Source organism: Hibiscus syriacus, unplaced genomic scaffold (assembly GCF_006381635.1).
Source record: "Hibiscus syriacus cultivar Baekdansim isolate YM2019G1 unplaced genomic scaffold, ASM638163v2 tig00110415_pilon, whole genome shotgun sequence".
NCBI lineage: Eukaryota > Viridiplantae > Streptophyta > Magnoliopsida > Malvales > Malvaceae > Hibiscus > Hibiscus syriacus.
In genome coordinates this window covers 1,052,074-1,078,064 of record NW_024062729.1, presented here as the reverse complement: position 1 = coordinate 1,078,064, position 25,991 = coordinate 1,052,074, and the positions used below count along the sequence as shown (strand labels likewise).

Sequence of the window (25,991 nt, the reverse complement as noted above, 5' to 3'; positions counted from 1 at the left end):
ATGTTTGCCATTTCATACAACTACACGTCTTTGCATTTAGATCGACTAGCCCATTTAAGTTATTATCCAGTACTTGAAACAAAGTGTTTGAACATGGTTCAACTCTCCATGACGTTGACTTCACAACACGTTTCGTTATCTTTTTTTCAGTCCATGGTGTAACACGATGTTCCAATGTTCCTGTAAATTTAAATAAACAATACTTAGTAAAATATATAAATATGATAAGTTACGAATTCAAAGAAATAATACCTGCATGGTTTCTTTTCTTGTAGTACCACTGTTGAATAGAGGCTCGAAAAAACTCCATTAACATAGTAATGGGTAATTTCCGGGAATGACGACTTAGAGCGTTGATTGATTCTGCACTATTAGACGTCATGAAACCATATCTTGCTCCAAGTTGATGTACTCTTGACCATCTTTCAAACCCGACATCTTCTAGTGTTTGAGCACACTGAGGCAAAACACGTCTTAAACAATTTATATGCTTATTGAAATCCACTTCCCGATAAGCTTTTACAGCCTTCCAGTATGTCCATTTGTGCTTTTTTATACCAGCAGACCTTGATTTTAGATTTCTATACAAATGAACACCACAAAGTCCATGAAAAGCATCTGGGAAACACCTTCTAACAGCGTTGTCAATTGAGTTTGCCCTATCGGATATGATTGTCAGATTGCTAATAGGACCTATGCAATCCCTAAGATGCCCCATAAACCATGTCCATGAATCAGAGGTTTCAGATTTGCCAACCCCGTAAGCTATTGGCAATATCCCATTGTTAGCATCCATGGCTACTGCTAATAAGTTTACTCCAAGGTATCGACCTTTCAAATGTGCTCCGTCAACTATAATAACTGGGCGCATGCAAGTAATAAACGAACGAATCTACAAAATAATATACACAAGAAATATAATCATTTAAATGTGAAATGCATGTAACTAACAAAAATGAGTCAACAAAATTATATTGATTTACTAACCGTAGCACCAATGGCGATAAACAGCAACTCAAAGCGTCCATCTCTATCTGTTTTGATATGAGTTACCGACCCAGGATTTTTCAGCTTTAAATTGTGACAATAAGCCGGCAGTTGGGCAAACGATGCTTCTGGCGACCCCCTCAACAATTCCAAGGCATAACATTTGGCTCTCCAAGCTTGAGAATATGATATACTAATCTTGAACCGAGCATTCATGTCAGTCATAATTTCATGTCCCCGATATACCCTGCCATTCAAAAACATTAACTCAGCCAGAAAACCACCCAACACCTTTTTGTTTGCCTGTCTATGGTGAGGAAAAACTTGGGTTCTTGAACATGTATGTTTATCAATAAAAGTCCTAACTTGAAACATTTTGCAATCTTTTATTCTCTTTGCAATCATACGCCACGTACAGTTTTTGTCAATCATACACCTTGTTTCGAAACGATCTTTGCTTGATTTGTTAACTTTTAGTTGATAGCCATCTTCCACACATTTTGTATACAAAGCTATCTTCAAGTCTTCCTTTGTATCAAAACAATCATCTTTCTTGACACGAATAACTTTTGTGTAACAATCAACTGCTTTCTTTGCCAACTCTTCTTCCGGTAACTGAAGTAATTCTGGCATATTCCAGTTATACTCCCGTGGCATTTTCTTTTCTTCGGGGACTTTTTCTTCTTCTTTTTCTTCTTCAGGATTATATGAATTACAGAATGGATGTTCAACATGTTCATTCACAGTCGTAACTTCCTCCTCATTATCATCAACAACATCTTCCTCGGCAACGGGTGTTTCATCATCAAAATTCGGGTATTGACCAATATTAAAATCATTACACACATGGTCTGTTTCTTCTTCTGAAACATCATCAAAATCCGTGTATTGACCAATATCAAAGTCCGGATATTGACCAAGACCAAATTTCGAATACTGACTAGTACTCACAATTTTTTCTGTTGGCTCATCATCGTCTAACTGGTCAATACGAAAACCGGAATTTGGTGCTGAAAGTTGATTGAGATTTGGATTAGAGAAAGGTTGTGGGTTTTGAGAAAAACTTAGTTGATTACTACCCGCTACTGACCCAACAATACTACTTCTAGGTTCAACAACATACAATGTAACATCATCTTGTGAAACACTAATGTAAGCAATGAATCGTTCAACATCTTCATTGTCGGTTAACAAATAAACTTTACCATTTCTCTGATAAGATAGCCTAAATCCACTTAGGGGCTCTAAATTCAATTTATTTGAAACACGTAGCATTAGAGTTTCATAAGTTAACTTTTGTAAAGACAATTTTAGTTGAAGATTCATGGGTAAAGGCATATATTGTAAAACACCATGAACATTATCCCATGACCCTCCAAAACACAAATCTATCCAAACATGATCAACATTAGATGATTTCATGGTTGTAAATTAATTTACTAAACAGACGAGCTGCGAAACTAAAACCTGTTGCCGGATTGGGAAGGATGTCGTTGGATATAGGAACGGATGTCGCCGGAGAGAGTGATAGATGGAGATGGAATGAGTTGCGATTTAGGGATTTAGTTTATGATTTCAGTGTTATATACCCAAAATTTCAGTGTTGTGATTTACAGATTCTCGTTGCGATTTACGGATTATCGTTGCGATTTACAGATTCTCGTTGCGATTTACGGATTATCGTTGCGATTTACGGATACGCGTTGCGATTTACGGATTATCGTTGCGATTTACGGATACGCGTTGCGATTTACGGATACGCATTGCGATTTACGGATACGCGTTGCGATTTACGGATACACGTTGCGATTTACGGATACGCGTTGCGATTTTATGTATTATCGTTGCGATTTACGGATACGCGTTGCGATATACGGATACGCATTGCGATTTACCCATACGCGTTGCGATTTACGGATACACGTTGCGATTTACGGATACGCGTTGCGATTTATGTGTTCGCGTTGCGATTTTCATATTCGCGTTGCGATTATTTAAAATCGCAATGCGAATTTGTACTATCGCATCGCGATTTTCAAGAATCGCGTTGCGATTTTGGAAACTGATTTGCGATTCTGGGGATCGCGTTGCGATTTTTATTTCGCGTTGCGATTTTGTTGGTCATTTTGGCAAATCCAAAAAAAGTTGGTTAAAATCGTATATTATAACTTTTTTTGGTCACTGAGGCGATTTTCTCTTTATTTTATACCCTATTTTATATATTTAAACTATTTCCACACTCAGTTTTGACTTAAAAAGTCTTTATTTTATACCTATTTTATATATTTGAACTATTTCTACAGTCGCATGAATTAAAGTGACTTTCGTAGTAAATGAATTGTTATTATTCTTTGAGAGTTCAGATTCAAACATTATAGATGACAGTGATGTGAACAATCAATATCAAAATATTAAGAGCTATCTTTAAACAGATAATAACATCATGTAATTACCCATATTATTAAAAAGAATATTTCTCACTCAGTTTTGACTTAGAAAAGCCTTTTACTTTATTATTTTATACCCTACTTTATATATTTAAATTATTTCCACACTCAGTTTTGACTTAGAAAAGTCTTTATTTTATACCTATTTTATATATTTAAACTATTTCCACACTCGCACAAATCAAAGTGATTTCTGTAGTAAATGAATTGTTATTATTTCTTAAAGATTCAGATTCGAACACTATAAATATTAATGAGGTGTGCGATCAATATTAAAATTTGAGAACTATCTTTAAACAGATAATAACGTCATGTACTTACCCAAATTATTAAAAAAAAAATCACACTCAGTTTTGACTTAGAAAAGCCTTTATTTTAATATTTTATATCCTATTTTATATTTGTCATCCCTGTACAACAATAGTATCTTTAAGAAACTAACCATGACCACACACTTTTGTCTATTAAAATCACTTTCTTTTGTCATTGAAACTTTTTAAGCGATGAAGATTCCGTCACATGAATGGCGTGATAGAACATAGAAGCCGACAAAGCACGTAGATGGGTCATTGATAATTGACTCTAGCTTTTCTATTTGCTTGCTTTGCCTGCTTGCCTCTATATAAACCCAGCAAGAACCAATAAAATAGTCTTGAATTTAACTCCCCTAAAACAAATACATGGCAAATCCAAGATGGGTTTTCGTGTTGATCTTTATCAGCCTTCATCTCTATCTGGGTAGTTGCTTAGTTGCAGCTTCTTTGGAAGACTCGACTGCCCAACAAAAACTTGATAAGGTTCTTGAGCTTCCAGGGCAGGCTTTCGATGTCAGCTTTGCGCACTATGCTGGTTATGTTACCGTCAATAAAAGCTTAGGGAGAGCTCTCTTTTACTGGTTCTTTGAAGCTGCTGAGGATCCTGATTCCAAGCCTCTTCTCCTCTGGCTCAATGGAGGTTCTACTTTGAAAAATTTTAAGATTCTTGTGTCGTTTTGACTTTATGCTTTTTTTGTAGCATTTTTTGACTAGTTTTAGACAGGTGGTGTTGACTCTTTTACTTGTTTATTAGCTGATTATAGTATAAATTACCAATTTTGCCTGATTGTTCCTTGTATTTTTTAATAACTGGTCGCTGCTTTTATGATTTCATTGTGTTCTTTTTTTTCCTGTATACTTACTTAGAGCTTTATGTCCACAGGACCTGGATGTTCATCCATTGCTTTTGGCCTAGCAGAGGAAATAGGTCCATTCCACATTAGGCCAGATGGGAAGACCCTTTACATGAACCCTTACTCTTGGAATCTAGGTAATCACTTCCTTAAAAGTTCATTGTGGAAGTTGGTGTAAGAGATGAAATTGTTTTACTTCATTTGTTGAACCTCTAAAATGATGTTGTAGTCTATTTATTACATAGAAGAGAATTATCTGCTTATGGTGAACCTCTAAATGATGTTTATGTTGACACAATGCTATTTGTTTAAATCTATGGCAAGACTCAGCTTGGGGATGTGAATGATAGAAATATTACTATATCAATTGCATTGTTACAAGGTTCTTCTACTGCTTTGCAGCTGCAAACATTCTATTTCTTGATTCTCCTGTTGGAGTTGGTTTTTCATATTCAAATACTTCCTCCGATTTGCTTAACAACGGTGATAAAAGTACCGGTAAGGCTCGTGCATTTCTACTTCATAGCTTCGTTTGAATCTCTTTTTTATTTTGGCTAGCTTGTGCAAGTATACCTTCTTCCCCTTTGACATACAGCCAAGGATTCGCTGAATTTTTTGCTGAAGTGGTTTAAGCGCTTTCCTCAGTATAAAGACAGGGATTTCTACATTGCTGGAGAGAGTTATGCAGGTATATAGTAATTTCTCATTTATATTTCTTTATATATGGCAAAGCACAATTTCTTTTTCTTGGAATATGAAAGCTCAGCGAGTGAAACAGATGGGAATAATGAGGTTTCCTAGCTTTGTTATACAAGCCAAATAACATGCAGTTCTTCTTTCGAGGACCATGGCTAAGTCAACATTAATCAAGATTTATTTTCTCTCTCCTCACGTTAAAGAATGTGTTGCAGGGCATTATGTTCCACAGCTAAGCCAAGCCATTGTAAGATACAACAAGGCCACCAAGGCAAAAACAATTAACCTAAAGGGCTATATGGTATGGATTCTATTCTTTAAAGAAGTTTTACATTATTTGAGCAAATTGAAACATAGATGTATATGTAATATGCAGGTCGGAAATGCTTTAACTGACGATTACCATGACCATTTGGGGCTCTTCCAATTTTTGTGGTCAGCTGGCTTGATTTCCGATGAAACATACATGCTGTCGAATGTACTGTGTGATAATGAGTCATTTATTCACTCCTCAAGTGCTTGTAATGGCATATTGGATGTTACAAGTGAAGAAATGGGAAACATTGACCCATACAGCATCTACACTCCCTCCTGCTCTGCCAATTCTAGGCAGGCGAAATGGCTGCTGAAAAGAAGGCTTGTGAGTACATACACTTCATACTTCTACATCTTCACGTTTTAAGTATCTTTTTCCTCTTCTTTAATCAGTTAAAATATATTTTTAATTGAACTTTAGGTATAATAAGCTTTGACAGCATTCCAGTTAAACAATGCCGAATGGATTCAATCATCATACCCATATTTTTTTTATAAGTTTCTCTGGGACCTAATAATTCTCTTTATGATTTTGTCTCCAAACTGTAGCTCCATTAAGCTGCCTAGGGTTCATGGGCTGGGGAACGCATTGGCCAGAACAAACCAGAATTAGCAGAAATCATAATTTATAAAAGACGTGATTGTTTGCTTTCCACTGAATTCGAGGGTATTTGATATTTATTTGTAACCATGTTAAGGAAATTTGATATTATCCAACAGATGGTTGGCCAGCTCAGTGAGAAGTATGATCCTTGCACTGAGAAGCACTCAGAAGTATATTTCAATCGACCTGAGGTTCAAAAGGCACTTCATGTTTTACCTGAAGCTGCACCATCTAAATGGGAGACATGCAGGTGCGAAGTGTTTTTTGTAGACTCGAATTTTTTTCATTTAGCAAATGTAACCATACCACCTGACAAAGAATGTTCCAGCTTTAGTCCTTTATAAAACTTATAGTTTCCAAAAGATGCATTGAATCTTGTTGATATGGCATGGTTTGCCTTTTGTAAAGTGAATTTGTGACCTTCGAAATTTTACCATGAGTAAACCTAAACCAACTCCTGTTTGACAACATACATGGAGACGTTGGCCTCTAAACGGGTTTCCTTTTCTTTATTTTTCATTTTTTACAGTGAATTCATATATACCAACTGGAAGGATTCTCCATTAACTATGCTGGATGTTTACCATGAGCTTATACAAGAAGGACTTCGGATATGGATATTCAGGTTTATCTCTAAATTTGTGATGTTGCGTTTCTATATGGCAAGCATGCTTCTGGATTGGGTAACAAAAGGTCAACAACCGTATGTGCTTTACTGTTTGAAGCAATGGATGAATAGAGGAACTAACAGTATATCATTTCAGTAACCTTTTTCCTTCTGTAATCTTTTTTCACCGTTTGTAGGTAATTTTTACTGCATTATGTCATTGATTTCTAAATTGATTGGAGTGAAAGGAGTGTACATCATATAAGTTGGTGAAACATCTTCATGAATATATTTAGAGCAAGTGGAATCCTCCTGTTAACTTGCTTAACTCATAGCTAGGAATTATAGGATTGAAGAGTGAAATTAAAAATCCTATTGATAAACTTGACGATCAAACTTGCCTTGGTACAACAATGTTCCATGTATCCTGATTCGAAGTGAGTGTAGGATTCAAGTATACATCCGACACGAATATGTTCTTTATTTTCTAGGTTCTTTCAAATATTTATAGAACCATTTTCCATACCAGTATTTGAATGTGTCAGACACAAGTAACTTAAGAAAAACGAAGACTCCGAGTAAGATAGTTAATAGTGTCAATTTGGAATTAACGAGATCGGTGTAAGATTATGAAGTGAATAATAAGGCATACCTCAGTAGTATTTCCGGATGAAAAGCTGATGGAAAGTGTTCCGACTTAGAAACCATGGTTTCTGGCGTAGTCGGATCGCAACCACCTTTAACAGGTGACATTCAATAGGTTTGAAGACCGGATCCCAGCCTTTCCCATATTTTGAAGCTACAGCTCTTTTGCAAAAGAAAAATGTTACTGCTAAAACACTTAGCAATATAAGACTGCATTTCTTTATGTAAAAATAACAACTCGTCTTTTACGTAATTTGGATCATGGATGCATTTTTTTCTTTTCTTTTTTGGAAATAAGTTCAGACACTTTTACTCGTACTCTACCTCCATTATTGACAGTGGTGACACGGACGCTGTGATCCCAATTACATCCACCCGCTACAGTATAGATGCTCTCAAGCTTCCAACTGTGAGCCCATGGCGTCCATGGTATGATGACGGCCAGGTAATTTACCTTGAAATACTTGGATTTGTTTCATTACCATAATTACACACGTAAACAAGTCATTTTCAGTTTGAAATACTTTTGACAGTAACTGGTAATAGTCGCTACAGCGGTAACTCGGTAGTGCTCGTGGCATTTTTGTTGACTAACACAAGTGGGTAATGAATGAACAGGTAGGAGGATGGACACAAGAGTATGAAGGGCTCAACTTTGTTTCGGTGAGGGGAGCCGGACACGAAGTCCCTTTGCATAGGCCGAAACAAGCTCTCACTCTCTTCAAAGCTTTCTTAGCAGGAACCGCCATGCCTGTTGCTGCCTCTGGCTCTCGACAACTCATCAGTGACTCCTGAATTCTGGGTTGGTTTCAATAAATGCCTTCTCAATAACTTATCTCTATTCATGGAGATGTGATGGCCAATCCAAAAACCTCTTTCTTTCCTTCCTCAGAACATGTCCTATTCAATCAAACAAGTTTCAATTGAAATGTGAACTTTGCTGAAATGGTTTAATTGCAGCTTCGCCGCTTTTAGCATTTAACATCTCGTGAAGTATATTAGAAAAATCATATCTTTATATCTATATCAAACATAAAAATCACCCTATTAAGAAAAAAAGCCCTTAGTATCTTAAACTTTATCATAGACAAATTACCCCTAATTATGCAGTCGTGACGATGATCATAGTATAACACTGTTATTTTTTAATAATATAAGTCTTAAGATTCTATTTTAAAGATAATGTTATAATTGTTACATTAGGAATAGCACCAACACCCACCAACCCCCTTCAGCAACCTGCTTACCCTTACTTGACACAACCATATAAACCATCATCACCAGCCTTCTTAGAACATTGCTCCCCTAAATGGCCAAAAATGTTGCAATGAGCACACCTAGGAGGAGCCCAATCCAAATCCACACTAACTTCAACCCTATTCCCTTCACTCAGCTCAACCAATACCGACCCTGGAAAATCAACCTTAGCACCAACTTCAACAGCAAAATCCAAATGTTGCTTTAAAGCAGTAGTTCGATCCGTGTAAAGCGGCCTCCCCAGTGCACTAGCAATATATCCAAGTCCCTCCTGAGAGTACAGCTCTAACGGCACATGCCAAAGCTTAAGTCACACCGGAGCACACTCCAAACTAAGCACATCAGACACCATCCCAGGCATTCATTTCCTTTCCTCAAAAACAATCACTTTCTGCTGAATATTCCATGACCCTGATTCTAGGGAAATTTAGAATGTACACAGAAGGCTTCACCAAAAGTTTCCCATCCCGTTCAACCGGGGGAAAGAAAGACAAGAGATTGATTAATGAACAAAGATTTACATTCCTTACCTGGAGCAGGAGACGCCTTAGGAGAACCCAAACCAGCTTCCAAAGACACCACTCCACCCTCACGGAGTCCCGAACCAGTACCAGAAAGAGCAGCAGCGCCTCCTTCAACAGCAGTTCCCAGCGATGGAAAATCTCCCAAACCTCCCAAATCCAACCTCCCTACCTCACTATTAGGAGCAGGAAACGCCGTAAGAGAACCCAAACCAGCCAAACCACCCTCCCGGAGCCCCGAACCAGAACCAATCGAGCCTCCATCAATAGCAGTTCCCAGCGGACCCCCAAAAACCGAACTCCCTGCCTCACGATTACAGCCTACAGGAAGCGGATCCACCATGAAACAGAGCAAGAAAAAACCACAAGAGAAGAAATAAGAAACAACAAGCAGGGCAGCAAATCCCGATCAAAAACCCAATCGGTTCCAGTCCACCGAAAATGCCCAAAGCTTTAAGATCCAAAACAGAATCGTCGCAGCAAACAAAGCAGAGCTTCCTTCAAAACGTGGGTTTTTTTAATGTTCACCAACCCACCATGAACAAAGATAAAGCAATCCACAAATCTCAGCAACAAAACCAAGCAGAAAGAAAGCAAAAAATCAAGAAAAATCACGAAGAACAGTGGTAAAAGCCAAAAAGGCTCTTGAGGCGCAAGTTAGACACGGTAACTTCTCCGACAAGTTTATTTAAGAATATGTCATTTGATATTTTAAATATATATATTATTCCATTTTTATATTTTACATTATTGTTAACCATTTCAAATAAGAGTTGATGGTAAAATGATGACAGTTCAAAGTTTATGTTTGGATCTACAATATTTATTACGCTGAACAGTTAATCTCTGTATCTGCCCATAATCTGTACCTGGCTGACTGTCCACGCCCAAAAATATATATTAAATGAAAATGAAAACGCATGTCCCTGTATAATCTATATTTTAAACCTAAGATTATCTTATGAAGATCTCCCTAAACCGACGCATCATCCACTAATTCTCCCAGTTTCTCAAGCAAACAACGTTAGCCTAAGGGTGCGATTGGTTTATTGAATGTAGCATTATTTCCGGAAATAAGATTATCGAAATGTAATATTATCTGATACATTACTGAGAATGTTACATTACTGTGTTTGATTTGTTTGCCAGGAATGTAAAATTACATTGTTTGGTTGAAGGAATAAGAGATTACTAGAATATATATTTTACCAAATTGTCCTTGTTCTATATATGTTAACAAGTAGAATTCTAAATATTTAAATGAAAATATTTATATAAAAAATCATCGAAAATATATTTCTTTATTATTTTAAATTTATATACTTTTTAATAAAATGTATATATATTTTTTTTATAAAATTTAAAAGATAAATGGGTAGAATAAAAGAGTAAATATATCATGTATTATTTTAATTATAAATAATATTAATTTTTATATTATTTATCTAAAACTATATTATCATTTTCTTAAAAAGTTGATTCACTCGTCTAATTAAATTGGTGCAATGTTCTGATCAGGAGAGATTATTCAACGAAATTAAGGGAAAGAAATTAAGTTTAAAGATATTGTTTTATTATTTTATTTATTTATTTTAATTAAGTTTGTAAAATTTGAATTTAGTTAAATTGAATAAATTTGTTGAGATGTTATTTAAACCTGAGTGTAATTAAATATAATGTTACAATATTGATTGATTTCAACTTAAAAATAATAATTTAAAAAGAATTATAGTAAGAAGATCAAATTAAATATAAAGTATAAATTTGAGGAATTAAATTAAAAAAAACCATTGTTGTGAGAAAATTTGAAGTTACACGTTATAATTATAGGGGTTGAAGACATGCTGTTGAGTTAATCGATCGATGGAATCGGCCAAGAGGGAGTGAATTGGCAATAAAAATTTTGGTGGAAGCTTTTGCAGAAAATTGAAAGTAATTGCACTGCGATTTAGAGTGGTTCGACTTTATCAACCAAAGTCTACGTCCACTACCTTAGCTATCCACACTAAGGATTTTCCAACAGATTCACTAATTTGTTATTTCTTTTAAGGCCAAAGAGATAATCTTACAACTCCCTCAAGAATATACCCCAATTCTTGAGAACACTCTTTTCTCAAAGAGAATATTACAAATTTGCAAACTTACAAGAAAAACCTCACAAGGCAATTATGTTTGCACAATTCTAGAACAAAGAAAGAACACTCAATAATAAATACAATTGAGCACAATAAGTGTTCTTGAAAGCAAGATGAATATTGAATGAAAAATAGGCTTGAAATGCTCAAATTTGAGGTTTGATACTTTCTCTTTGATTCTCTCTTGATTCTAGTTGCTTGTTGTTTCTTGTTGTTGATCAATGGCTTCTAAGCTTGTTTAAATACACCTTGAATCACTTCTGAACGTTGGGGATGATTAGTGGAGTCAATAGAGTCGTTTAAGTGCGAAAACAATTAATTAAAGCAGTTGGGAGCGTTAGTGCATCGATGCATACTCATGGTGCATCGGTGCATCAGTGTAAAATTCAAATATTTTGACCGTTGGATCCTTAGTGCATCGGTGCACTAAGAGTGCATCGGTGCACTAAGAGTGCATCGGTGCACTAAGAGTGCATCGATGCATCAAGTGCATTCGATGTTTCAAAATAGCCAGAGTGCATCGATGCATGGCTGGTGCATCGATGAATCAAATGCATTCGATGTTTTCATAAAATCCTCAGTGCATCAGTGCATGGTATGTGCATCGATGCATGAAATACATTCGATGTTCAATTTAATTCATGGTGCATCGATGCATGGATTGGTGCATCGGTGCATCACTCTGAAAAATTGATTTTAGGCTTGATTTTGGTTCAAAATACTTTGTGAAAATTGTTTCAAAAATATATTAAGTATAAAACACAATTTTACACATTTAGTAAGGTTTGAAATTGATCTTAAAAGACTTGGAGTAATAATTTGATATTCGATTAATTATATCGAATATACTTTAGAAAATCATTTGTAAAATCTTAAAATTCATTTAAACTAATTTGTTATATCAAAACAAAAATATTTTCAACACATACGTTTAGATTTAATCAGAATGCACTTAAAATTAAAGAGAATTTGAAAAAATAATGAAATAAAAGATTACATAATAATCAAATTAATTAAAGATTAAAACAATATTATTTTAATTTTCAACTCAAAATTCAAAAATTCAAGTAAAAATGTAAATTAACTCAACTAATTCACTAATTTATCTCTAATAATTCAATATTTTAAAAAATACTTTTTAAGTCGAATCAAATTTCACTTTTATATAAGCGTATTAGGTTCAAGAATCAAAGTCGATTATACATATGCACACACAAACTGCTAACAAACATTACTTTCCAGATAGTGGAGACTGAGAACAGAAGCCTTTTATGTTTTCCAAAAAGAAAAATATATATATTCTCAAGACTTCTTATGTACATGTAAAGGGGAAAATTAGCAAGAAATAACTGAATAGAAAGGAGAATTTCATTGTAGGCTCTAACCAGAAAACAAACCCAAAAAAAACATATTTACATTTAGAGCTCCTCAAACTCTTCCTCATCGCCATCTTCCTCCACCCTTTGAAGCTCTCTCCTCTAAGATTCCATCATTTCCAAAAATGCAAATACGCCATTAGTTACACGCCACTTAAACTCACACCATCAACGAAATCAACGAATGAGACGATTATTATGTACAACACAAAAGCAACCAACAAAAGGAAATGTGAGATACAATATGAGCTAAATTAGTTGTAATGACACCTTCATCTATATGTAAGTTAATGCACTCTCACGCTTCACAATTTGAACCGGAAAAAAATAATCAATTGTACATGATCATCCGAACACCGCAATTGCTCTGCAACAAATATTATGTTCTCATAATCTCCTGGTTTCACTACCTTACCTAAACATTTAGCTACTTCATCGTAGCTAATCATTTCCACCTTGAAACCGTTGCTCATGAAAAGATTTTCCATCCATTTCTGTGTACAGGACAACCAGACATGGGGGTGTTTCCTAAATAAAAACAATATAAGTAAAGAACATATACAAGCTATGGAAAACACAACAGACCTTGTTACCAAATTCGGTCTCTGCCAACCATGCTGGAAACTCTCCCAAGAAGAGTTTATTGAATATTAGGTTATTCCAATGGAACATGAAGAAGCAAACATCTTCTCGAGATCTTTGCACTGATACCTAATTTTGTTCAAGTACATTCTCTCAGAACATGAACTACTTATCCAACACAAAAACCAACCATATATGCAATAAAAATATCAGATTGTCATAATTCCCGACACACAAAGAAAACATATAAAAGTAATTGCTTGTTTCTCTAAAATATATATCATACCATAAATAAACTAAGCAGAATTAAGTTCAAGAGTCAGGCGCCCACCATTCAACTTGTTTTCTTTGTTCCTGTAATCCAACAGATTTTGGACAAAAAAAAGGTTAAAACTCAAGACCGCCAATTCAATTTGTCATTTTCAGTGTTGCTAACTTTATTTATTAGAAAAGGAAAAACTTTTTATTCATATATAAAGATTTCTTACACTATAACCAATCTATCCAGCCTAACAGAAAAACCAGGTTCATGATAATGAATGACATATCTCACCATTCACCATACATCTTCAAGCACCAAATATGATATAAATTAATGTAATTACTCTATTAACCAACAATCAAACTCAAGCAATATCATAAATAGGTTAACAGCCTAACAGTGATAAGCAGAAAAACCATTACATAGGGAGTGAAGAGAATAATTCAACTAGAAGTACAGGCCTGAAAAATTCTCACAAAAGAAAAAAATTAAACACAAACACACAAAGGGAAAGGAAACGAGAAAGCAATTAAAAAGCATTGACCTCTATATTCAATTTTGTATTTTTCGACAGCAAAATGGGTAAAGTAATAAAACTCAAGCACAGAAAGGGAAAAGAACCCATGAAGCAATTGAAAGATTTTTGTTTATGAAACAAAGTCTTAAACTTAAAACCCATGGCATGTAGGACTAAAGAAACCCTAAATAACATACAAAAAGCAACAAGCTTAGTTGGGAAAGCACGAAATTGTGTACTTGATGGACAACAAAATGAATAAAATAGGAAACAAAGTCAGAGAAAGTATGAGTTTCATGTGGTTTCTGGATCCTAACGACGAAACTTTTACTCACCACAAGCTGAAATCAAAAGCATGGAGGTCGAATTCAATTTAATTTTATGAAAATAGACTACCAGGAAAATAATCTAACGCAGAGGAAAAGAATCAATGCAAAATAGAAGGTCGAAAATAGGAATCAAATCCAACATTAGGAAAAGATTCAAGAGGTTTTCGTTAACAGAAATGAAACCACAAAATATGGAAACCAAGTAAAATTATTGGGAAAATAAAAGAAAGAGAGTGGAGGAGAAATCTTACCAGGGGAAATCTTACTGGGAAAACCACGAAGTGGGGAGAATGCTATTTTAGACAACGGGGACGGGAATGAGCAAATACCTAAGGGAGATAGGGATTAGTATTCCCGGAAAAACAGTAAAAAATCAAAACAGTAAAAAAATCATTGTTGGTATTAGTTTTTTACCGGCACTTGGTAATGACGTCCATCTAAACATGGATATATTAATTCGGAAAAAAAAAAACATTCCTCCTAGGAATAAAATTTACCGTGAACCAAATGGGGCCTAAAGGTATGTTTGGTTCACGGAATATAAGATTACCAGTGGAAATAAAAAGATTACCAGATAATAGGATTACTGAGAATGTTATATTTTGTGTTTGGTTGGTTTAGTAGGAATGTAAGATTATCGTGTTTGGTTAAATGAATAAAAGATTATTGGAATTTATATTTTACCAAATTGTCATTATTTTATATATTTTTTAACAAGTTGAATTCTACTATAATATTACTATAATTAATTTATATATTTTCTATAAAAATTTAAATTCATAAAATTTATATAATTTTTTACAAAATTGAAAAGATAAATATGTTTAATGAAAGGTTAAAATTTTATTTTAATCACTGAACTTCATATAAAATTATAATTATGAACTTTTTTAAATATAAAATAGTTTAAGGATAAATTTGTAATTTAACTTTCGTATAATTTTTATTATTCAACGACAGAAGAATGATAATTTTGAACAAAAATTTTTTAAGGGCATTTTAGTCCAAAATGTCGGTAATCCAACAATACCTAAAGGAAGAGGGTAATCACATTCCCGGTAATATACCCCAAAAACTTCACTGTTAGTAATAAAAGATTACCGGGAATAAGATTACCGTCCAACCAAATGGAGGCATGAGGATTTCATTCCATGGTAATATTGTATTCCGTGAACCAAACGACCCCTGGGTGTGTTTGGTTGGGGAAATGTGAGATTCTCATGGGAATGGAATCCACATTCCCCCGTTTGGTTGGCCGGGAATGTCATTCCCGGTAATCTTACATTACCAATAGTGGATTTTATGGGGTATATTACCGGGAATGTCATTACTTCCATTTCCTTAGGTATTGTTGGATTACCGGCGTTTTGGACTAAAATGACCTTAATTTTTTTCTTTCAAAAATATCCTTATTCTGTCATTGAATAATAAAAAATATACGAAGGTTAAATTACAAATTTATCCTTAAACTATTTTAGATTTACAAAAAAAATCTATAATTAAAATTTTATATGAAATTCAGGAATTAAAATAGAACTTTACCCTTTCATTAAACCTTTTTATATTTTCAATTTTATAAAAAAAAAATTATATAAATTTTATGAATTTAAATTTTTTAAAGAAAATATATAAATATTTTCCAACTTGTTAAAAAACAAATATATAATAAGGATAATTTGGTCAAATATACATTCCAATAATCTTTTATTTCTTTAACCAAACACGATAATCTTACATTCATGCTAAATCAACCAAATACAAAATACAACATTCCTAGTAATCATATTCCCTGGTAATCTTTTATTCCTACTGATAATCTTACATTTCGTGAACCAAACGCACCCTAAAGTATTAGGCCTGGCTACTAGTTGCTGACATGTACTCCACCTTTGCACAAGCCTTGTTAAGCTGTCAACGTGTTACACGACACGTGTTCGCGTTCGAATGGTTTATCTAAAACTTTCTCGAGATATAGAGTTCGAGTCTTTAGTTACTCGAAGAAAAAATAATCTCGTGTTATGTCGATATACTTAACGGTAGATGTACACACTTGTTGACCCTGGATTGGTCCATGTCTCAGTTTCATTGCATAGGTAAGAGATCATAGGCGCCAAACGTACGTTCCCTCCTTCAACGGTTGTTAGGCAGCTTCCTCTTGTTATGTATATATATTCATCTCAGACGCTACAGGCTCTAGTACTGGTGCAAACTGCAAAACGAATCAATACCATTTCTTTTGTACTTCTTTTGTTCCACAAAAAAACAATGGGGTTTTGCAAATTTTCCAAGTTCAGTTTCGTTTTCTTGATCGCCATTCTCTTCGTATCGGCAGCCGACGAGAATTCTCGACTCGAAAACAATCGAGTCGCCTTGCTTTCCTTCATGTCAGTTGTTGTTTCGGTCCCGGAAACACCCTGGAACTATGGAACTCCACCAATGTACATGTCTGCAACTGGTCGGGTGTCAGTTGCAACCATGAACGAGACCAAGTGGTGCAGCTTGACCTTAGTGGCAGGTCACTCAAAGGCACAATTTCTCCTAGTCTAGCCAATCTTTCTTCTCTGCTGGTCCTTGATTTGTCAAAGAACTTGTTCCATGGTCACATTCCACCGGAGCTTGGTTCGCTCTTTCTGCTCAAACAACTCAGCCTGTCATGGAACCTTCTTCAAAGAAATATCCCTTCTGAATTGGGATTTCTTCATTAGTTAGTATAACTCGAATTCGGAAGCAACCGGCTTGATGGGAACATACCAGCTTCACTTTTCTGTAATGGATCCTATTCATTACAATACATAGATCTTTCCAACAATTCTCTTAGTGGTGAAATTCCTCTGACGAGTAAATGTTCGCTTAGGGAGTTGAGGTTTCTGTTGCTCTGGTCGAATCGACTAGTCGGTCTAGTCCCTCCAGCACTTTCAAACTCGTCAAAACTTCAATGGCTTGATATGGAGTCCAACAGGCTAAGTGGGGAGTTGCCTTCTGATATCATACGTGACATGCCACAGTTGCAGTTCCTCTATTTGTCCTATAATGACTTCGTTAGCCATGATGGTAATACTAACCTAGAGCCTTTTTTTGCTGCTTTGCTCAATTCTTCTAACTTTCAAGAACTAGAATTGGCAGGAAATAACCTTGGTGGACAGATACCTCCTATTATCCGTGATCTTTCTACCAATCTTGTACAGATTCATCTTGATGATAATCTGATATGCGGTCTGATTCCGCCTTGGATTTCGAACCTTGTGAACCTCACACTCTTGAACTTGTCTAGCAACCTTTTGAATGGTTCCATCCCACATGAGCTATGCAGAATGGAGAAACTGGAGAGAGTTTATCTGTCGAATAATTCACTTCCGGCGAGATTCCGGCTGCTATAGGAAACATTACGCATTTGGGGTTGTTGGACTTGTCGATGAAAAAACTTTCGGGTTTGATTCCGGATAGTTTCGCCGACCTCCCTCAGCTAAGAAGATTACTACTCTATGGAAACCAGCTTTCAGGGACAATTCCTTTGAGTTTAGGCAAATTTGTCAACTTGGAGATTTTAGACCTCTCTCACAATAAGCTTTCCGGGATAATTCCTGGTGAGGTTGCTGGACTGAGGAGCTTGTACCTGAATTTTTATTGCAATCACCTTCATGGACCCTTACCACTAGAGCTGAGTAAAATGGACATGGTGTTAGCCATCGATCTATCATCGAATAATCTCTCGAGCACGATTCCGTCGCAACTCGGGGACTGCATTGCCCTCGAGCACCTCAACCTTTCGAGTAATGCCTTGGAAGGTGAACTTCTAGGTTCCATAGGACAGTTGCCTTACCTTAAAGAACTCGATGTCGGTTTGAACCGGTTGAGCGGAGACATACCGGCGACATTTCAGGCATCGATGACGCTCATGTCAATGAACTTCTCTTTCAACAAGTTCCATGGAAATATATCAGACAAGGGGGCATTTTCATCTCTGACTATAGTTTCTTTCGTAGGGAATGATGGTCTTTGTGGTTCGATTAAAGGCCTGCCAAAATGCGGAAAGAAACGTCCTTCTCCTTTGGTTATATTCTTGCCTATCATTGCCTCATTGCTTGTGACAACTTTGTTGCTTATGTTCGGGTACCCTCTGGTGAACAAATTGAAGTTCGGGAACCGGATGGAGAGGATTTCGAAGAAGAAGAAAACAAAAGGAAAGAGCTCAAGTACCCCAGAATCTCATATGAACAACTCATTGAAGCAACTGGTGGGTTCTGTGCATCAAGCTTAATCGGTTCGGGCAGTTTTGGTCATGTCTATGAAGGAATTCTCGGGGACAATATGAAAATAGTCGTCAAAGTTTTGGACACAAAGACAGCAGGGGAAATTTCAGGGACTTTCAAAAGAGAATGTGAAGTCCCAAAGCGCAAGGCATAGAAACTTGATCAGGATCATAACTATTTGCAGCAAGCCAGATTTCAAGGCTCTGGTGCTTCCTCTGATGCCGAAAGGGAGCCTCAAGAGACACCTATACTCGAGCCAGGGAATACGACATGGCCTAGATTTGATTCAATTGGTGAACATCTGCAGCGATGTAGCTGAAGGTGTTGCTTATCTGCACCATTACGCACCGGTTAAAGTAGTTCACTGCAATCTTAAACCGAGTAATATTCTCCTCGACGAAGACATGACTGCTTTGGTAACAGATTTCGGAATTGCAAGGCTGGTTTGAGGTGTCGATGAGACTACTTCTGCAAATGATTCAATCTCCTACAGCTCTGCAGATGGCTTGTTATGTGGATCCGTTGGCTATATAGCTCCTGGTATATGCATTTCCTATTTTCGATCGAAACATGACTCGATTTATACCACTTGTGTTATTACTTATTAGTTGATACTCTCTGTTACTGATCTTGCACTTATTTAATTGCAGAATACGGAATGGGGAAACGAGCATCGACTCAAGGCAATGTATACAGTTTCGGGATCCTTTTGTTGGTAATTGTTTCGGGGCGGCATCCAACTGACGACGAGCGGGTTCGAGCTTGCACGAATGGGTGAAAAGTCACTATCCTCTTAAGCTCGAACCGATAGTAAAGCAAGCACTGGCTAGGGGCAGCCCTGGTGCAATGCCAACAAGTTATGATAAACTATGGCGTGATATTATATTGGAACTGGTTGAACTTGGCCTCATGTGCACACAACACAGCCCTTCAACGAGACCAACCATGCTGGACGTCGCCCTCCAAATGGAGCGGCTAAAGCAGTATCTCGCCAATCCGGCCTCGATGTTCACCGGGGACCCTCTTCCAAGGATGTTGCTCATCTGATCACACATTTGACAGAAAAATGTCACTCCCCATCAAATTTTCAATGAAGTACATCATTGTAATCATTTTTTCTTTCACTTAAACATTATCTTTGTTGGTAAAGTTATTCCAAGATTAAAAAAAAGTTTAAGACGCCAGAATTTGAACTCCAAATCATATCGAAATAAACCTTAACATTTCATAGAACGTTTTTCAAGTGATCAACCAACCAAAGATGACGTTTTTCCTTCATTAATGATATCCATGATAGAAGTTGCAGTCGGTTTCTCTTTTAGCCTACCATTAACATAGCAATATTGCCTAAAACGACTTGGTGTTAGTGGATGCCTTTAACCCTATATTTTATTCCCACTTGAGTATATGATCATCACCATTCATACACACACACACACACACATATACATATATATATATATATATATATATATAAGCAAAAATCAATATTGCAGTTAATACTCAGTCTTGCACTAGCATTCAGAATAATAAATCGCAGCTTATTGCCGTAGGCAAAATTGTCTGAGGCAAAAGAAAAAGATGGAAAATAGAGAATTTCTTTTTATAATTAATGGTTGATGTGCAAATCAACATCCAATTGCAACTTGTAAAGCCACAAGGCTCTGAAAATGAAAGAAGTTTAAGGTTCTGTTTGTTTCACGTAAAACATTTTCCTCATTTTTCAATGTTTGGTTGGAGGAAAATTGGTTGGTCTACGTAAAACATTTTAATGGTCAACAGAATTTCCTTTGTGTTTTCTAAAAAATGACCTACGGTCTGATTTTCCGTAAGTCATTTTCCGAACTTTTCACTTCAAAGAATAAATAATCAAAATAATTTTATTTTATAAATTTAATATTAATAAAATATTTTAATATCATTTTAATCAAAATATTAATTATTAAAATATTTAAAATATATTTATTAATATTTCTAATAATATAATATTATATTTTTAATATTATAATAAAATAATCAATTATATTATAATAATATAATATAAGATCTTATATTTTTATTTTAATAATATATAATAAATTATTAATAAAATTTATATTATTTATTAATTTCATAGAAATAATATTATTAAATTATTAATAATGAATAATAGTTTTTATATATTTAATATTAATATAATAATATAATAATATTTTAATAAAGATATTTAAAATATACTAATTAATATTTTTAAAAATATAATATAACACTATTACTTTAATATATAATTAATATAATTTATAATATTTTTATTTCAATAAAATATACCAATATTAATATTTTTATTAATAAAATTATAAAAAAAATATTTTAATAATAAATAAATTATTTTAAAAATAATAATATTAAGTTTTATGATAAATAATAATATTATTTATTGTATTTAATATTTAATAAATAATTTTTAAACAATTCACCAACTAGTGGAAAAAGTATTTAAACATCTTTCAAACATCGTAAAACGTTTTTCAGAAAATATTTTCCAGAAAATATAATTTATTTTACAAAAAATATTTTCCGAAAAACGTTTTCAGTAACAAAACGGACCCTAAATATAAAAACAGGTTTAACAGTGGCAACATGACTTTTATCTCGTATATTGTTATACTTTCTCCCATCTCCGAAATTCCATATCTTTCGATCAATTATGATCTATTGATATGACCACCGACACATCCACGTGATCTACCAGCTAAATTTGTTGTTTGAAAATTAGATTTATTTATCTTGACAATTAGAATTCTAAAAGTTCGACTCTTAACATAAAATATTGTATCCGTCCATATTCATAACTAATATTAAGCTAAAAACTATATGTTCAAATACACGGCATTCTTGGATGGAAAGCCTTTTGAATTCTGATAAGGTTTTTCAACCAAAGGAGAAATATGTCACTGCCACTTCACCCGTTTAAACAAAAGCCCTAAGGAAATAATTTAAAGCATTTTTAACCGTATCAGGTTAGATGGCGTCTAAAAAGGATATGTTTAGAGATTCGGGTTGGTCAACTAGGCAAATTACAACAGAAGCAGTTTAGCCATCCATTTTTCGAGATGAGTTGGCAATGCTAGGAAATCACGGTAGTATAGAATGGTTACCAGCAGTTTAGTCCACCGGAACCTCAACTTCCATCTTCAAACCGGAGCTTCCGAGAATCTGCAAGAAACGCAATCAATGTTAGCGTTATCTTCTTGATTATGAGAAGGCTTGAAAGGAAGCGAAGTGAATCGCAACCAGACTAATCCTAGAAGCACTGATCATTTATGCAGAAACTCAGATTATGCCAAGTATGCCCTTCCAAAAATGGTGAGAATATAATGCTAAGAGCTAGGTGTACAGAAAATTTGCTAGAAGAGCAACAAAAACTGGATCGATGGAAGTTAGGAAAATCGAGCCGATCAAGAGTTTGAGCTCTCAGGGAATAACTCAAATGAACAAAAGCAAGTAACCATGGCATGCTATATAAAGTACACTCTTTAACATGAGCACACCTAATTAAGACGCGACTAAATTTGCTCTATTTTGCGTCATGTCATGTTGTCCTCTCCTCAAGATAACTTGTTCTCTTGCAAGGTACTCCAATTTTTGTTCATGTGCCCTTTGGATCAGACTAAAATTCAAATGCACTTTTATTCACCAATAAACACATGAAGAGTATGAATATATATATATATATATATATATATATATATATATATATATATATCTTGATCAGGATTTAGTTAAATCGGACCAAGAAATGTCTAAATCTTAGTTTTGAGATTTCGATAGAGTAGGAAAAATATAATTGCCTCATTGCTCATTATGGTGCTTTAAATCTAAGAGCATGATGGTTTTTCTCCTTTTCAGCCGTCCCCACCCCCAACCCCGTGTTCTCAAAGCTTCTCAAAAACTCCTTGTATGGCACGGAAAAACTTGCAGATCTTGAGAAACTAATATAGTTTAAAGTAATAAGACAAGTTCTGTAACTAATGCATGATACCTCTTCTCCTCTTATCATTCTATTCTTATACTTTTGCTTGCTAGAGAATCTAAAATAGTGGATGCTGCTGGCTTCTATTTCAACCGCTTTCCACAGTCTGGTCAACCAGAAACTAGATTTCAACTGGTAAACAAATTAGATCATAGTTATAAAGCAAAGTTTAAGTACTACATTCCAAAATGACCTGTAATGGTAGCTCAAATAGAGATTGGCCTGACAACTCTATTGAACATCCCTATGAGCAAAGTTTACCAAGAATCTGGTATATTCTCAATACATTACCAACAATAACTAAGCTATTCCTTACCACCATTGAATAACCCGCATGCATCATATTGTGCAACTGAACTTGAATTCAACACTATATTCTCAATAAGCTAGTAAACCTGAGATCCTCGTTTATGATACAACTACAGTATACACTGTTCCCCATCAACATTGAATAACCTACATGCATCATATTGTGCAACTGAGTTCAATTCAACACTATATTCTCAATCAGCTAGTAAAACTGAGATGCTCTTTTATAGTTTCCGCTGAGTTCCTTTGGTCTTCCTCTGCTCTTAACATCTGTATCCTCCATTAAATTGTATACTCTCAAAAGTTAACAAGAAGCTGATATTTTTCCTATTTCAGAATGGGGATACTGTTGTCTACTAGCTGAGTGTATTTATTTTGGAGCTTCAACAGAGATATGTCCATAATCATTTAATTTATGAACAGTTTTTAGGCTTTGTTCTAATATTAAAGGGTAAAATTTCAAGCAATAAATTCTTCAAGTGAACTATCTACTACGCATACAATAGATTTTGAAACAACTCTATCCTTCAACCCCTTCTTTTCTCTCTCCTTTTGCCTTGATATCACATTATTACCCTTGTTAAGTTAAAACAAAATGAAAGATGAAACTATTCAAGTGCTGAAACACCAAAAATATCACATATAAAGTCAATGTTACCTTTACAAAGTCTGACAGAACTAACAGGGACTCCTTAGCGTAACCCGCTTCCTCAAGAACTTGAGTCAAAACTTGCTGTGCCAATAGCCAAATACAAAATGCACATTGAGTGTAAAGCAACCAGATCTAGATATTCTAATTTCTAGATACAAAAAGATTTAATGCCATAACACTGCATACAGAATTTGTATCTCGGCAGAACAAAAACACTTTGCAGTTAGTAAAAGGAGGAATTTCTAATAACAAATCTAACTATGGGCTAAAGAAACACTCATATATGTCATTCCAAATTTCCCATCATTAATAATCCAAAAAAAACTTTGGCAAACCTGTAACAGACTAACAGCTTATCTCTTTACAATTAATTAAATCGCAAAGAATATTGATTTTTAAGTGATTCTGAGATTGTCATCCGTTTTCTCCATCTACATCCAGTCTTTTCTTCAACATTGATTTCTTTGGTGAGTGGTTAATGTGAGGAGCTAGTAAAAAGGCACGATACTTTAGCTGACCATTTGCTTTAATAAGTGAATTATCTCAAAACTTATTCTTAGAAACTTCAGCTTATTGATATTTTGCGACTAAAAGAGAAATAGAGTGACACACAATGACACAAAACAGAAAAAGTATTCATCCAGTTAACTAAACAAAGATGAACATTGAAAGAAAAATCAATCAAGAACTATACTAACCTTACTCTGCTTTTCAGATATGAATTGGCCAGTCAAATCATGCAAAACATCCAACATGTCATTAAAGGTAACTTTCCCATTGCCATCTGAATCATACACCTTGAATATAACTACAAAACAAATTTGCAAATTTCAGTTTTTGAAAGAATCAATTAACTAAATTTGATATTATGTAAAAAAATTATGGAATCATTACATTCGATTTTTTGTTGCAAAGTAGCACGAGGACTAAATGCAGACAAAAACGCTACAAAATCCTTGAAATTCAATCCATCTACCATCCTCAACAATCTCTGCATAATTTTCCAAAAACATAATTTCACCATAAAAGCACCCTAACAACTCGCATTATAAAGACAATAAATGAACTAATTGATTTCTTTTTAAAAAAGAAGAGAAAAAAAAAACCTGAGAGAGAGGATTAACAGCAAACTCAGGCACGGACAAGAACTCCTCGGAGGAGACGAAACCGCCGCCTTTTCGATCCAACTGGCAGAATCTCTCGTACAGAGAAACGATCTCCTGCTGCGGAACTGCAGATCAACCAGAAAAACTCACACACAAACACATAATCAAAGGCTCTGAAACGACTAAGTCATATAACAAGATCAAACTTCGAAAAGAAAATCTAAGCAAAATGGCTGCGAAAGATAGTCATTTACACGCGTTGTTACAATGTTGTTGTACTTCTTCGATATCGTACTGAGTCAGCATCGACGAGGAGTTGCCCATTGAATTTTTTCCGGTGAAAGAGAGTTTTGATTCAGTAATATTCAAATAATGATTTGTTTGTCTTCGCAGTAGAGACGTGGAAGGGGAAGTAAGCGGAGGTAAATGAGGGTAGTGGGGTGGTAAGCGCGTGGATGAAAGGCGCGTATTATTGGCGTTTGAATATTGGGTAGTTTAGTAGTAGTTTATCTGAAAGTTAATACGCTGACCGAGAACAAGAGAAATTGTAACGAGTAGGAGCTTTCACTCTCACTTTCCTTCTTAGGCCGTCGGGTTGGACACTAATTTACCGAAAGAAACCATTTATTAAAAGGGTAAAGTATACAAACGGTCCCTCAACTATAAGGTATTATTTTATTAAGTCTTTCAACTATTAAAAATTATAAAATGATCTCTTAATTATAGAATGTTGTTTTGTCGTGTCTCTCAACTATTAAAAGTTACAAAATGGTCATCCAATTATTCAATAAGTTCCAATCCCCATCTTTTTCGTTAAAAAATTAGAGGTTGTCTGAGTTAGGTGTTATCATGATGATTGAAATATGATAGTTGTTTGAGGTTTTATGATCATATTTTATCATATCACATTCATCAAGTTAACGTTCAACTTAGAATGTTGTCAAATTTTAACGGAAAGGGATGATTTTGGAACATAATGAATAGTCAGGTGAATATTTTATAACTTTAAATAGTCGAGAGACTTAATAAAATAATATCATATAGTCAATGGACCATTTATGTATTGTACCCTTATTTAAAATTAAGTGTAAATTATATTAGATATCATCAAATTTTAGGTATTGTATCATTTATATAATTAATTTTTTAATTTTATTAATTACAATATTGAATTTTTTTATTTTTGTTTTAATTACATTTTGAAAAAGGTGTGA

At 34.7% G+C, this 25,991-nt stretch overlaps 3 protein-coding genes and 1 pseudogene across 4 annotated transcripts; 2 read left to right on the top strand and 2 right to left on the bottom strand.

Moving 5' to 3' along the window:
• Nucleotides 1-4,051: 4,051 nt before the first annotated feature.
• LOC120124122 (serine carboxypeptidase II-2-like) lies at nucleotides 4,052-8,415 on the top strand. The gene is made up of 10 exons (XM_039142859.1): nucleotides 4,052-4,388; nucleotides 4,632-4,739; nucleotides 5,005-5,100; nucleotides 5,198-5,290; nucleotides 5,514-5,599; nucleotides 5,675-5,938; nucleotides 6,334-6,467; nucleotides 6,747-6,842; nucleotides 7,809-7,914; nucleotides 8,088-8,415. The coding sequence occupies exons 1-10, from the start codon at nucleotides 4,115-4,117 to the stop codon at nucleotides 8,262-8,264; spliced, it is 1,434 nt and encodes a 477-aa protein (XP_038998790.1). The 5' UTR covers nucleotides 4,052-4,114; the 3' UTR covers nucleotides 8,265-8,415.
• LOC120124123 lies at nucleotides 8,293-9,918 on the bottom strand. 2 transcript variants are annotated; one of them, XM_039142861.1, is made up of 2 exons: nucleotides 9,257-9,918; nucleotides 8,293-8,369 (listed from the first exon to the last, which is right to left on the bottom strand). In XM_039142861.1, the coding sequence occupies exons 1-2, from the start codon at nucleotides 9,588-9,590 to the stop codon at nucleotides 8,308-8,310; spliced, it is 396 nt and encodes a 131-aa protein (XP_038998792.1). In that variant the 5' UTR covers nucleotides 9,591-9,918; the 3' UTR covers nucleotides 8,293-8,307. The 2 variants fall into 2 exon arrangements, with proteins under 2 accessions (XP_038998792.1, XP_038998793.1); XM_039142862.1 differs by lacking the exon at nucleotides 8,293-8,369 and adding an exon at nucleotides 8,611-9,137.
• A 6,769-nt stretch (nucleotides 9,919-16,687) lies between these two features.
• LOC120124240 lies at nucleotides 16,688-19,745 on the top strand (annotated as a pseudogene).
• A 2,042-nt stretch (nucleotides 19,746-21,787) lies between these two features.
• On the bottom strand, nucleotides 21,788-25,140 carry LOC120124191 (calcineurin subunit B-like). Its single transcript, XM_039142915.1, has 6 exons — nucleotides 25,032-25,140; nucleotides 24,778-24,902; nucleotides 24,566-24,662; nucleotides 24,370-24,479; nucleotides 23,678-23,752; nucleotides 21,788-21,893 (listed from the first exon to the last, which is right to left on the bottom strand). The coding sequence occupies exons 1-6, from the start codon at nucleotides 25,099-25,101 to the stop codon at nucleotides 21,843-21,845; spliced, it is 528 nt and encodes a 175-aa protein (XP_038998846.1). The 5' UTR covers nucleotides 25,102-25,140; the 3' UTR covers nucleotides 21,788-21,842.
• Nucleotides 25,141-25,991: the final 851 nt, after the last annotated feature.

Excerpts from the sequence above, each read along its gene's own strand:
- LOC120124123 (XM_039142861.1), bottom strand. The coding sequence starts at position 9,590 with ATGGTGGATCCGCTTCCTGTAGGCTGTAATCGTGAGGCAGGGAGTTCG. Across the intron at positions 8,370-9,256 it reads TAAGGCGTCTCCTGCTCCAG|GACATGTTCTGAGGAAGGAA; the intron begins GTAAGGAATGTA and ends TTGATTGAATAG.
- LOC120124191 (XM_039142915.1), bottom strand. The coding sequence starts at position 25,101 with ATGGGCAACTCCTCGTCGATGCTGACTCAGTACGATATCGAAGAAGTA. Across the intron at positions 24,663-24,777 it reads CTGTTAATCCTCTCTCTCAG|AGATTGTTGAGGATGGTAGA; the intron begins GTTTTTTTTTTC and ends AAAATTATGCAG. Across the intron at positions 24,480-24,565 it reads TTTGCAACAAAAAATCGAAT|TTATATTCAAGGTGTATGAT; the intron begins GTAATGATTCCA and ends TTTGTTTTGTAG.
- LOC120124122 (XM_039142859.1), top strand. The coding sequence starts at position 4,115 with ATGGCAAATCCAAGATGGGTTTTCGTGTTGATCTTTATCAGCCTTCAT. Across the intron at positions 5,101-5,197 it reads CAACGGTGATAAAAGTACCG|CCAAGGATTCGCTGAATTTT; the intron begins GTAAGGCTCGTG and ends TTTGACATACAG. Across the intron at positions 6,468-6,746 it reads TCTAAATGGGAGACATGCAG|TGAATTCATATATACCAACT; the intron begins GTGCGAAGTGTT and ends CATTTTTTACAG.